This window comes from Psittacula echo, assembly GCF_963264785.1.
Source record: "Psittacula echo genome assembly, chromosome: 4".
Taxonomy (NCBI): domain Eukaryota; kingdom Metazoa; phylum Chordata; class Aves; order Psittaciformes; family Psittacidae; genus Psittacula; species Psittacula echo.
In genome coordinates this window covers 44,208,239-44,221,977 of record NC_137738.1, presented here as the reverse complement: position 1 = coordinate 44,221,977, position 13,739 = coordinate 44,208,239, and the positions used below count along the sequence as shown (strand labels likewise).

Sequence of the window (13,739 nt, the reverse complement as noted above, 5' to 3'; positions counted from 1 at the left end):
AAGTAACATGATTTTAGTGAAGGGAATAAACAGGCAGGGGGGTTGGAACTAGATGATCTTAAAGGTCCTTTCCCACCCTAACTAATGATTCTGTTATTCTGTTTAAAAATCTCTTGATCACTGCTCAGGAAACTGAAGTGTCAATAGAGTTTTCACATCTAGATTAAGCATTTTCTAAAATTGTCAAAGAGACTGTGTTAACCAAATCAGTAAGAATCATCTGTAAGATTAGAACAAGGTTTCATTTAGCCAATACCTGCGCTAGTTTTCATGTGCTTCACAGGCTTAAAGAAGCTCTGCCTGTGTCATAATTGTTAATTATGTAATGCTGATGTGTGGTAACTTGGAATAGCCAGCTGTTGCGTAAAGAAGACACCAGCTAGTACTCATGGCTCCTGACAGCAACACAGAAAAGAGGACATCTGAGAAACCATTCTATTGAGATGAGTCAGATACCAGGTAAGTAGTTAAATGGAAATGGAGCAAGTGAGTAGCAGATGCTGCTCAGTGTTTTGGGTGGCATGTGGTTCTGTGAATTACAGAAAAGGAGAACCTTTAAAATAAAGACAGTGCACACGTTCTTTACCAGTCCTTAACTCATCTGCTGTTGTACATGTCTAAAGTATCTAATCTGCAGTGAATTTTCCTTTTCCCTGACCTCTCATTGCTTATTCACTGGTAACTGTGCTTGTGCCTAAGTTCCCTTTTTTTTTTTTTAAAAAAAAGAAGCTGTGTAAGTCAAAACCTTGAGGGGATGAGAACAGAATAAAAGATGGGGGAGGCAGACACTTGAAAGGAAGATGATATTCCAGACTAAGCACAGACACACAGAAAGATGTTGATGGGGAACAGAAGTGGAAAGACATTTAAACAGAGTAAGTGTTAAAAAGGTTATAGAATTGCTTTGTTTCTCTACGCTTGTCATCAGTGAAACACTGTAGTAACCTTAACTCTGTGCCTTGGAATATGGTAAAATATGACGGAAAAAGAAAGAAACAAAAGCAGACACGCATCTGATCACTAAGACAAGGGGTTTTTTTGTCCCAGCAAGAGCAGGTAAGGAACACTTACATTTGAAGTCTTTGTCTCTGTAGGTTGCACGCCTTGTGAAAAGGGATCTTAGTTATTGAAGTTTTCCTGAAAGCTGGTTTTGTTTAATACAAGTCATGTCCCTGCTCTGAAATGAGAATATGTGACTGCCATTGGAGTCAGAAAGGCTTTAAATCTACTTTCTGTGTAACTTAAAAACCTTTTAATTCTTTTTTTCCAAAAAAATTACTAATTTAAAAAAAAAATCCCCACAAATTTGACATCTACAAAGTAAGATAATCTTGGAATGCTGTCTGGCATGTTATGGAAACTTCTGTCTTAAGAATGAGGATTGCATCGCACTTAATGTGACACCTGCAGCTTTCTGGAGTAGCAACAGTTTACCCCAAGCCATTGCTGAGTATTGGTGGCTTCTGATGATTTACAAATGAACTGGGATAAATAGAGGTGCAAGTCACCTCCTCTAGCTTCCCAGCAGCCCCTCTCCCTAAATTCATGCAGCAATGAACTAGAGTACTCTTCCATCATCTCATCCAACCATGATGTCATTTTGAAAAGATATACCTGAGCAGTCATGTGGAAAACAAAAAGCTGTCCACTGTAGTAAAGGTGAGCTTGTGCATTGTAGGAACAAGGTAAATCAGGTAGCTCTGATTTCAGGTGGCTCTGAGCTCAGGCTCAGTCCAAATGCTGACTCTGCTCTAGTCAAGCCATCTTGTACTGCGTAACTGAGACTCTTGCACGGTTTGCATTTCGTGCAGCTGCCCGAAGTCAAGATCTGGCTCCTTGCAGAACCTGTGGAAGACGTTTTGCACAAGATGTTCTGGTAATTTATTTTTTTTTAATGGGAATGTTAATGAGGAATGTTGATGAGTTCAGCTGAAGGGTGGTGAGCACTGGGGAAGGAGGAGGTGGCTGCCAGTAGAGAAATGGGTTAAACACATGTTGAAAGAGCAAATGATCTAATAAATGATTTAATGACCTAAGTGAGCTTCATTAGAGATCTACTAAATGTGCACAAATCTTCATTTACCTGCCTGCCCAAAACCAGGTGATTACTATATATTGTGTTTAAAATCACATTATCTCTTGGTGACACAAATTCCTAACCTGAAGCTTCCTTTGGTCTCCAGGTTTCTAAGCAGAACTTGTTATTTCAGGCTTCCTGGGAAAAACAGACTAATAAACCAGCTCATAAGTAGTCCCTTTGACAGCATAATGTGGGCACCAGGCTCTGTTCCAAAGCCTGCTAAAGTGAATGAAAAGATTCCCCCTGACCTCCCTGATCCCTGGATTACAAACTAAATGGGTGGCTGCACAGTTTGCCTGGCACAACCCAACTGCAGGATTTTTCTGCAGGGGGTGGGTTCTGCATGCACCCCTCCCCTCCCCAGTTTGTATTACTGACCCTGTGGCTCTGTGGTAGATCAGATGAGCCCCAAGATAGAACTAAAATCTGATTTAGTGAAAAACCAAAAAACAGACAAGAAAAGTACATTGGAAGCTGAGTGATTATGAGTGCTGAGATGAGGGTGGAGATACACCCTGTGTTAGTAGTTCCGTGTTTGGTATCTGTGATCAGATACATGAAGAACGTGATGGTTTACTCTGACAAAATCATTTGAGCAGACAGCTGTGTTTTGAGGGAGACAGGAAGTTTGTCACTGTGACTAGCATGAGATACAAGTCCTGTAATGCCTCTCTGTGCCTTGGTGATGCAGGACTGGCATGGTCCTCAGTACCTGCTTGGCAGGCATCTGCTGCACTCTTGGTCCTGCAGAGGAATCCTCAGGCTTGCCATCAAAAATATCTAGAATCAGAAGATAAGGACCCGAAGCACATGAGTAGAAAGGTTCAAAGGGTAATGTGAATTTAGAAATGTGTGTTGTAGTGAAATGAGATAGGTTTGGCCCAGCTGAGCTCTAACCAAAATGCAAGCTGCTGCTTAACTCTTAGAGGAAGAGAGTGGAGGGCATAGAGGAATTAATGAGAAGATTGAGAAGAGTAACTGAGAACTGGAAAGGGGAGTAAGCAAAGGAAGATAAGAAAGAAGGCTTCAATTCAGCAGCTGCAGGTGGTCTCAAATAGGCGTGATCCACAGTACAAAAGAGAAAGGTAGATTGGTCCTTGCTTTCACTGTGTTCCTCACAGAGGGGATTGCCCCTCCTGGTGCAGAAAAGTGAGGTTGATGCTAAAATCTGAGACACTTCTGAACCTTAAAACCTCTTTGTCATGAGGTGTGGCCCTTCCACAGATTCGGCACTGGGTATCTACCCACCTAACCTTCCCCTGTGCTCTCAGCTGCAGGTGTTACCCTAGTTCTCCTGAGCTGTTCAGTTATGTGTGCTGGTAAGCAGCTGCTTCCCTGCAGCCTGGGGCTGTCACTGTTTCAGTGGTGGTGATGGAATGGATAGTGCTGCTGTTTGCCCCTGGTCTGGAATACTTACATAAACTCAAGGAACTAATAATGTAAATATAGGTCTCTTGAGCAGGATCAGCCTGTTTTCCCTTTTAACCAAGAAGGAAACAAAAACAAGTGTGCTGGGGAGCAGGGGGAGCCCAACAGGTCTGTTCCTGTTCATAGCCCTATTGTGTTCTTCTCTGCAAGTCATTCTTTGTGCTGGCCTCCAGCATGTCCCTGAGCAGAACTGGAAATGGCTTCTATTTCTTATTTGTGTGGAACTGCGGCTGTACTTGGACAGCTTTTCAAAGTTTTGCTGAATTCCCTCAGGAGTTAAACTGAACTTGAAATAAATACTGCTTCAGCTTCTGCTGCTGAAGAGCAGCGATTTTAAAGCCTGAGTAAGGAAGCATTGCTAACAAAGAGTAACTTCAACCTATAAACGACTTTTTTCTTTGCATCCCAGCTGAGACATGATCCAATATGCAGGAAAGTCTTCAACAAGAAGCGCAAGCCCTTCAGCTCTATGGAGCAGAGACTGCAGGGAACAGAAATCATGACCGTTAGGAAGCAGCACCCACAAAAGGTATAGTTGAAATCGAAGCTTGTGTGTTATCTCCATATGAAGTCTTTCATTCAGTAATGGTATTGTTTCCTCTGAGGACAAAGCCTGGATATTGTGGATGAGTCTCACATATGTGCTTGACTTGGTGCCAAATTCTTTCCTCCCCCTCCCTGTGCTGCTAGTGTTTGATGGTATTTCCCCATTTGGAAGCCAAACCAGTAGGTGTTGTGACTACTCTGGGCACGTTAAGTGTCTCTGCTCTTCCAGGAAATGCTCGTGCATGTATTTTAAAGACTATGTGAGTCTCTGTCAGCTTGCTCTTAAATCTGAAATAGAGTGTGATCCAATATGGTTGGTGCATCAATGCCCCAGGTTGTACCTGAGAGCTGCCAGTAGCCCAGATCTGCAGATGGAGCTATGGAGATTCATTGCTATTGAACTCGAGGGTTTACAAATGTATTTAAATTTAACTTATTTACAGAGCTGGAGGGCAAAAAGGCTTAAGCTGTTACTGGAACAAGGTTCTTTTCACGCATTGCTGGGGAGGAGGGAAATACACATGGACACGCATGTGTGTAATTTTACCCAGAGATGCCAAATTGCTGCCAATTTGGTATCCATGCAGACTGACATAAAATGTCCTTTAAAATCAGTTATGGAAAGAAACAGAAGTGCACAGAGGTTTAAAGCAAGAAGAAGAATCTGTCAAGCAGAGGAGAAGGGAAGGTGTGGCTGATAGTGTCAATTCTCGTCCCTCTTAAGCGCCTTTTGGTCTGCTGCAACCTCAGTATTTTGTTTGAGTGCATTGTTCTTTTATCCTGTCAGTAGACAGCAAAGGGTTAATTCGGCTTTTAAAATGCAAATTTCCTTTTTCTGTAATATTTTTCCTTTCCCTCAGAAAGGAAAAGTCTCGCCCCAAGATATTTCTTTGTCCCTTGCAATGGAGAAATATAGTTTGTGCCTTCCTTGACTCCCATTACAGAAACAGCCAGAGAAGAAATCTAATTGGAGGCAGCACCATGAGGATTTTATTAATGCTATTCGATCAGCCAAGCAGGTCACAAAAGCTCTGAAGGAGGGCCGCCCTCTTCCACCTCCTCCCCCACCAAGCATCAACCCAGGTTTGTGGTCTACTTTCTCTTATTGCCATTCTTGTACTGATCGTTGGTAAAGCTATGACCGCTTATTATCCACTGCTGGGCTTCAGTTGGCACCCCCTGGCACAAAACAATGTGAACATTAGCTTCATTTCTTGGGTTAAATTGAGTAGGAATGCAATGCAGAGGAAGAGAAAGCTAACTGCACCTTTTAAGTTTATAGGCAGCAAATTTGGGGTCCAATATTAGACAGTGCTTTGAGAGGAGATTCAGGATGCTTGTGTTCTGGCACAGACTGTACCATGGTGAAATGCATGCCCTCACCCTCCGAAACAACTGTAGTGCCCACAGGCTTCCCCACTCCCATGGGGTGGTTTTTCCACTGTCCCTTTCCCCACCCAGCTGCGCAGACAGGGGAAGTCATTTAGAAAAAGACGGGTCTGGGTTACTACTAATACCAGGTGTGGTCTCTGCACAGAGCTCACCACGGTAGAAGTCATGGATTCAAAAAGAGGCACATATAGCCAGTATTTCTCATGAGATGTGATTTATGAAATGTGGGAGCAGTCTTGGAAAGGGTCCTAGTGGAGTCCTGCCTGCATTAGGAAGGTGGAGAGCAGGAGGGGAAGGGGGGGCTTTCTGGGCTTACTTCCAGAGCAGGAATTACTGACTGATAGCAAAACCAGCTGCTGCGATTCCAGCCTTTCTCCTCTTGTAGATGACAACGATGCAGTATAAGCAGCTGGACACCTCTTCCTTCCTTGATTGGGGTCAACCTCCTCTCTGAACTTCCACTGCTGAATTCTTTAATGACTCCTGTCATTTCTTGTCTGGCTCCTCCCTTTCCTTCTCCCTCTTGAAGGAAATCGAGTTGTGCAAGAGCAGTGGTGGCTGTGCAGAAACAAACTGGAGAACTGCTTTTCAGGAAAGACACATTGCTGAGAGGCCTAGTGAGGATGTATATCCTGTACTAGAGGATATACACCCTGTACTACAGGCCTAGAGAGAAAGCCCATGGATAATGGGGAGGAGAGAGAGAGAGATATTCCTCTTCCTTCTACTCCTCCTCCTGATAGAGCCCAAAGCTCCCTGTTCTCCCCTAAAGTGCCAGGTGCCCCTGACAGCCCCCCAAAGCATCTGCCCTGACTCATCTTCTCCTCCCCTGCATTCAGAACCATTTTGCCCGTGCTGCTGGTATGGAGCTGGATTTTGGTGACTGCTTGGGCCACCTTTTCTGGGCTGCTACTGAGAGAAGCATTTGGTAAAGATACTGTATCTGTAATATTAGGATAAGGACACTCAGGCTGTTTTGTACTGGTCAGAATTGGTCAGCGGGGAGAGGTCTGAGAATGGAGAAGGGGGTGAAAGGGCTGAATGTGACTGTGTTGACCATGAACATTGACTGTTCATTGAAACAGGTAGGACTGCACCAGCAATAAATGTCACTGAATAGCTTTTACTAGAATCAGAACTGTAACACTCAAAACTGACTCTATAAAGCACTGCTCTGTGTTCTTCACAATGCTGCTTCACACCCAGAAACCTGGCTCTTGGATGTGGCTTGGCTGTTGGGGCACAACTTCTTCAGCAGTGTTTTGCCAAAGGCAAATCTTGATGACCGATCTCCGAAAAGTCTTAAAATCATTGCGTTTGACTACTCCAGGAACTTCTGAATAATGCTTTTTCTGCAGACTTGTTAATTGTGAGATTAGGGGTGGGAATAAAATCTGCTTTCATCAATCCCCAGGGATTTATTTGTGCAAGCAAATACTGTTTGCTGGTTCAATACCGTAAGTGTGTATCTTAGGATCCCAAGTGCTTTTCAAGAGGAGTTTTTTGTAGTTCTCGTCAGTTTGTACTTTGGGAGCTGATGGGAACTCACCGTGGTCACCTGCTGGTGGCGCCAGGTTATGAATTGCATCGTGAGTGCTCCAGTAAAGCAAGGCAGTCCTTCTCCTGTAGTGTATAAACTGACACAAGTTGTTCCTTTCTTATGGCCAGATTATATTCAGTGTCCACACTGCTCACGAAGATTTAATGAAGCTGCAGCAGAGAGGCACATGAAGTTCTGTGAAGAACAAGCTGCCCGCCGTGCCTTTGCTGCAAAGACCACCAGACCAGTGGTAAGCAAACACAGTCACACTTGCCTTGCCCTGGAGGCAGATTTGTCTGACTGTAGCTTAGGGTGAGTAAAGGCCTATATCACAAAGATTCAGATTCCAGGGAAGTTGGTAAACTCTTAAGTTTACATGGTGAATATGAGCTAAAGTTTTCCCCAAACTGAAGTCTCTTGTCTCCGGTTATATAAAAAATGATAGAATATGATAGTACGAGAAAGTTGGTCACCAGTTTCTTCAGACTGTTCTGTGAATGGATTTGAGGATAACAGCTGTAGGGAAGCAGGAACCTGTCAGCTTTTGCAATACATAGAGAAAGCTCTTCCTGTTCATTAGGGCTCCCTGCTGTTGGCAAGTTTGCAGTTCCCTGCAGATGTATAGCTGATTTATTCCCTGGTGGCTAGACACAAGGCCAAAAGGGCTAAGCCCCTTTGGGGATCAGCAAAGTGAAGCTCATCAGCGGTCTCTTCAAGTGAGCACCTATTTTATACAAGAAACCCCAAATTAATGTAAACAGCTCCTTTAGGAGGGTACTGATTCTCTTCAATATGTTTGAAAATCTTACTACTCTTTTGCCTATTTCGGGCAGGAGAAAAGCTTCCAAGTGGGAGGGGGTGCACCTTTATCCCCGTTTCTTCCTGGCACTGCTTCAGCAGTGGTCTGGAGTTTTCACCAGGCTCTTGCTGGAGTTCAGTGTGGATTGTGGATCTTCTTTCACCAGGGCAAGAAACTGGTGACTCAGAGGAAACCCCCAGCAGCTGCTGCATTACCGCATCGGAAGAGAGCACAAGAAGGTAGCCAGTACAGATGAACCTGGACAGATAGGAGTTCATTTAGCTATGTCTATGTTTTTCTCATAAGAAACTCTGATGTATTTGAGGTAGGACCTGGCATTTTTAGAGCATATCCTGGGCTTTGGAATCCAGTTTTCTGATAGAATAAAAAAAATGATTATTTATTTATTTATTTTGTTTGGTTGGGTTTGGGTTTGTTTGTTAGTTTTGGTGGTTTTTTTCCTAAAGCCAGGATATGAAATTCTTAACTCATTTCTGTACACCACTTTCAGAAATGAGAAAGGTCAAAAATTTCCAAGTGGATGTTGTTGATGTTAAATGACTTGCCCAGTCATTATCCTCATCTATTCTGCTGAGTGCAAAAACAGAGGTTTGCATGCAGGTACTCAGGAGGCACTTCTTAGCCGTTTCAGTTATATGTCCTCAAACAGAATTATCTATATAGAACTAAAATATGCAGTCTGGGTGTGAGGTTTCTTCCGTCCCATAAAGGACTCCATAACCCTTAATCTTCAATTTTAAGATTCATTCCATCTTCTTTATCTTAAGTCCATTTAGATGAAGCATCAAGCTTTTATGTTGTTTGTTCTATATGAATTTCCCCTTGTTGATTCAGCCTTAAAATTAACATTGCTACATCCCTAAAACAGTTCCCTCTAAGCAGGATACTATATAATGTGTTTGATAGCACCCGTTGCTACTGGTAATCATGACCTGTACTCGGTCTATGTTTAGAAGATGTTTTACAAAGTTATTTTAATGGCTATTTGCAGTATAACCGATAAATGATAACACATACTGCTCTTTGTATCAGTATCTTTGATCCCTACATTTCTGGGTTTTATGTTGAATGTATGTGGGTTTCAATGTTTTATTTTAACAATGATTTGCAGAGACCTCTTCAGGAATACTACAGAAACCCAGAAAATCTTTGGGTGCATCAACTGGACAAAAGTCTTCAGGAGCATTTGGGTAAGAAATTATTTATTTTTATTATTTCAATTTTATAACATAAAAGGACCTTGTGTGCTTCTGTGTATGTAAAATATCTTGTTGATATCGCACTTGATGCGCTTGTTGATGTGTTTGTAGTATGAACTTCTTTGTATTAATTGAAGCAATCAACTGCACTGAAAACTTGCAGAGCTCCTCATATCCCCAGTATAGGCTGCTGAGAATATTCTTTTGCTGTTACACAGTCTCTAGTTTGGAGCAGCTCCATCTCAAGCAGGCAGTGACTGTTCTGTAACGTGCATCTCGAGAGGATTTGCTGTTTGGTAATGCAAACTTTGGTAACATATCTCATGCTCTCGTGCTTCCAAATGAGGAAGATGCCAGCATCCATTTCAATATGTCAGGACGATGGTGTGGAGGTTCTTTCTTCTCTGTAACGTTTACTTTCCCAGACCATGGTGTTTGGTGCTTCTGCTCTTCAGACCATGCAGTTAAAGTGTTTTTCCCATCTTGGGCCATGCAAAGCTATGTCTGAGCAGCAAAAAAAGCTTCCACCCCTTGCATAAGGGGGTTGTGGTGCTTTTATGCAAAGGGATGGCTCAGATGATCAGCATCTTGCACCCCTGTGAGATGCTTCTGACTGCAGAATATGAGATCCTGGCAGGGAAGGTAGTCAAGACGTTCCCTGTAGCTGGCAAAGCATCTTGAGCCTGAGAGATGAGCTTATAAAAGTGCTTAGAGGGTGGGATGAATACTAACGTGCACAAACAGTCTGCTGCAGAGACTCATATTCAAAGTCTTTGCAGGGTCCTTTTATGTGGAATTTTTCTGCCTTGATTGCAGATGGTCCGTGGCTGTGGGGAGGATTGCAATGGGCATGGGAGCATTCAGTCCACAGTCCACCATTGACACTACTGACCTCCCTGACTTTGCCAGCTGCAGCAAAAACTATTGACAGTACCCAGTGGTCTCATCTGGTGGTCCCCACTCCCCTGGTTACCTGTGACTGTGTTAACAGTGTAGTAACTTTTATGGTTATCATGCAAGGTCTTGCAGACCAATAGGGATTTATTGATGCCACCACTGCTCTCAAGGTTTAGCCACTGAACTCTGAAACTGGGGGCTTGACAGGCTTGGGGAGGAGACACCTCTTTCCCTATGGACATTGGTGAGTCCAGGAATTGCTGGAATTGTAGTTGCAGCCAGTTTAGAGGCTTAGAACAGTCAGTGCTTCCAGCAGGTCGCCAGCACAGACACCCACACTAGCATCCAAAACACAGGACAGAGTTCTTTATGTCCCTGGGAACTGTGGAAGTAACTGGCCTTTGTCGGCTTGTAGGTGCTGAGCTGTTGGCAACTGCATCTTCTGTAAAACTTGAGCATTGCCAGCTGCTTTACAGAGCACTCTGGGCTAGTGAGAGATCAGTTTCAGTGCTACGCAAGAGTGCTTTTTAGCTGAGAAAGCAGATGTGAGAAAGTGGCTTCAAGTGGTGCAAATAAATGTTCTCATTCTTAATGTGCCTGGAAATAGTTTCCAGGATGAGCTGCTCCATCCATAAACCTTCCCAGGGATTAAGGTTTAATCTTCTTAGATAACGTGGAGTAAAATATAACAGCAGTTTCTATACAAATAACAAGTATATGGCTTGTTGGTGCTTTCAGACTGCAAATGCGCAACAGAAGATAGAGTGGCTGATCAGCAAGGCTGTTAAGGTTTTCCTCTGACGCATTACAGAAGACCTTAACCAACTCAATCTTCCAGCACCTCTTCCACATAGAGTGCTACAGCTACCACATTAAATAAAATCAGCAAGCTGAAGTTCACTGTCTTCTTTCCCTCTTTCCCCCCAGGCACAAAGCTTCTTATGCTGTCCTTTTAAAGTTGTGAGATAATCTGTATCAGTTGCTAAAGTGTAATTAACTGATTGCCTACAAAGGGGAGGGATATTGCCAGTGGTTCCTCCAATGGTTTTAAGAAAATGTAGGGAGATCCAGTATCATGTGATTATTTTTTCCTCTGAATGCTTTACTTCGATGTATTGAACAAAACAAATGAACATTTTTTAATTTCATGAATGTATTTAATAGAATCTTCCAGTAAACAATCAATGATAGTGATTGGTAAGTGATAAATGGCCTTGTATGCTGTGCATCGGCTTCAATGCACGTCAAGTTCAGACTAAAACCAAATCTCATTTTCGCAGCAAAAACTTTAATTACTTTCAGAAATTGACTGATAAGGCAGAAATGTTGTGGAGGCAGATCCCTTCTTATTTTTTGGCCACCTGATCCAGTAACAGTCTTGGCTCACCTTGATAAAGTCTCGGTGTTACAAGAGGTTGGGTTTCTTTTAGCCCAACAATTTCCAATAAGGCTTTCAATTAAAATGCATAATGAATTTTTTTGCCTATTAAATGTTTATAAAGTAAATGAAGATGAAAAGTAGTTGGACACAGCAATAATAAATACCAGACTTTACAGAGTTTCATTAAACTCTACTCAGACTGTAGCTAATAATGATCAGATAAATACAGAAAGGATAACACTGAAGCAAGTATAACTCCTAGAGCTAGACTTCTTAGAAACAGCAGGCACAAAATTGGGCCAAACACATTAAAGCAGTGCTTAGCCTTTTATTCAATACAGGAAGAAGGGGAAAAAAAACCCAAACTCTCCTGTGCAATGTTACCATAACCGCTGTCTTTTACAACCAATTAAATGAATCCTGAAAATTTAGAGCAAGTTTTACTGTAGTTCTTGTTGTTCATTCATTATTTTCTGTCTGTGTGTATTAGTGTTGGATTTCACAGCTCATTTTCCAGGATCGGACAGAAAATATAGTGGCAAGAATGGTGTGTTGAAGGACAGGACTTTAAAAATTCTGTTAGGAGAAATGAATCGATCATTAATACATAGAGCATGCCCTCCTATGTCAGACTGGCTGTGAAAAACTCTGGAACTAACAGCAAGTCACTGGTTAAGAAAAGGGAGAGTCCCAACAGCAACAGTTGGTAAATAAAACTGAAGGAAAAAGAAATGAGGATAGCTTCTGATAGGGGATGGGAACTGAACACTAGCAATACTTCAGTTTACATAGAGGCTGCAGAGTCTTTTGTTCTATGTAGTATAATTTTAGTATAATTTTAGTGCCTTATTTCAGCAGGTTTACATGGCTCCTATTTTTTTTTTTTTATATACAAAATTATTAGGTTTTTTGTATGAGACCAAATGTTTATTAAGTTTTGCTTTTTTATTATATCATTTAATTATAGTAATTTGTTGTTAACCACCACATGTTGCTCCAGTTCTACAGATTTTTCAAGCAGAGTTCAGATACAAGAGCATTTTTATCTCTGTTAGGGTGTGAGTCAGATCTTTCTGTTCTGTCTCTTAGCTGCTAACCTATGGTCCATCCTATGCTCCCCATGCTCCTCTCTGCTCTTGCATCCTCCTCTCCCACTCAGAGGAGGGATGTGCCAGAGAGGAGGGAGGACTGGCCACTGGTTGTGCTGCCTTCTTCCTCCACCATGCCTCTGGCTGCCTCTCCCCTCACTGGTGCTGTTGCAGCCCCGCATGAGCCAAAGGCAGTGCCACCACACAGATGTCCTACAGCTCTTGCTACCTTCTCCACTGTTGCTGCCTGAAGCCATGCCTGCCTGCCTGCCACCACTGCATCCTCTTGGACACCTCAGGTGAGTTCAGGGAGACTTGCTGCTGTCTTCTCACCTCTCCTTTAGCACCGGCAGGCCTATGATCTTACCGACACCAAAAGCAAACTCGCTCTTTCAGCAGTAAGATATTCAGGTGCTCAACAGGAAGGTCTACTGAGCCCAAAGTATTTGTTTGCTCAGGAAAAAAAAGCATTCTTGAGCCTCAGCTACTGCTGGCCTCCCAAAAATGCTCACAGAAGTCCCCCTGACAAAAGCTATGAGAAAGTCCAGCTCTACTCTGAAGTATGAGATGACTTGGGGGATCTCCTGAGTTGTGAGAATTTTGAAACAAAACCATTTTTCTGCAAACATAACCTTTTGAAATAACTTCCTTTGTGATGAGACATCATCAGCTTCATCTGCATTTATGATGTCAAGAATTGGAAAAAGAGATTAGAATCGACTGAAGGGATAAAGCTGTACTGTTACACATTTAAGGTTTGGATCTGTGTAGCTGTAGACACCATCAAGTGCTTCTTAAGCATTTTAATATCGAAGTGATTATTTTCTTCTTACTTGAATGAGACTTGTTAACCTGTAGTTACATACGATAAGCATCTCCCACCAACACATCATCAGGCAGCAGTTAAGAGCTCAGGCACCTGGCTACAGTCAAGCAGTTGAAAGAATGTGGGCTCCAGTCTAGCTCAGTATTTGCATAACATTTTTGTTTTAACATCACATTTCAATTCAAAGACAAGTATTTCTGTAATTAGTTACACCTCTTACAGAAGCACACACCAAAATGACAAAATGTCTATTAACAGTATATGATCAAGCAGTGCTACAGAACTTGTGGGGTTTTTTGTTGTGTTTGTTATCTGGGTTTTTTTACAAGTACGTAAGCTTAGATGAAGCCAAGTGAATTCAATTTGCACAAACAAGGTAAACAATGAATTAAAGGAATATACACACAACTTTCCATGTCCTGATGAAAATACAAGCCTAGCTGTAGAATATGTATTTAACTTTGTTTGCAACCTTTCCCCCCTATTCTGGAACTTGTAATTTAAATCACTGCTAACTGGGCATGACTGTACAGCACCTGCTC

At 42.4% G+C, this 13,739-nt stretch overlaps 1 protein-coding gene across 1 annotated transcript; it reads left to right on the top strand.

Moving 5' to 3' along the window:
• Window positions 1-443: 443 nt before the first annotated feature.
• On the top strand, window positions 444-8,041 carry ZC2HC1B (zinc finger C2HC-type containing 1B; the record flags this gene model as incomplete). Its single annotated transcript, XM_080615886.1, has 6 exons — window positions 444-459; window positions 1,812-1,876; window positions 3,918-4,037; window positions 4,999-5,137; window positions 7,115-7,236; window positions 7,952-8,041. The coding sequence occupies 6 exons, from the start codon at window positions 444-446 to the stop codon at window positions 8,039-8,041; spliced, it is 552 nt and encodes a 183-aa protein (XP_080472012.1).
• Between the last annotated feature and the right edge of the window lie 5,698 nt (window positions 8,042-13,739).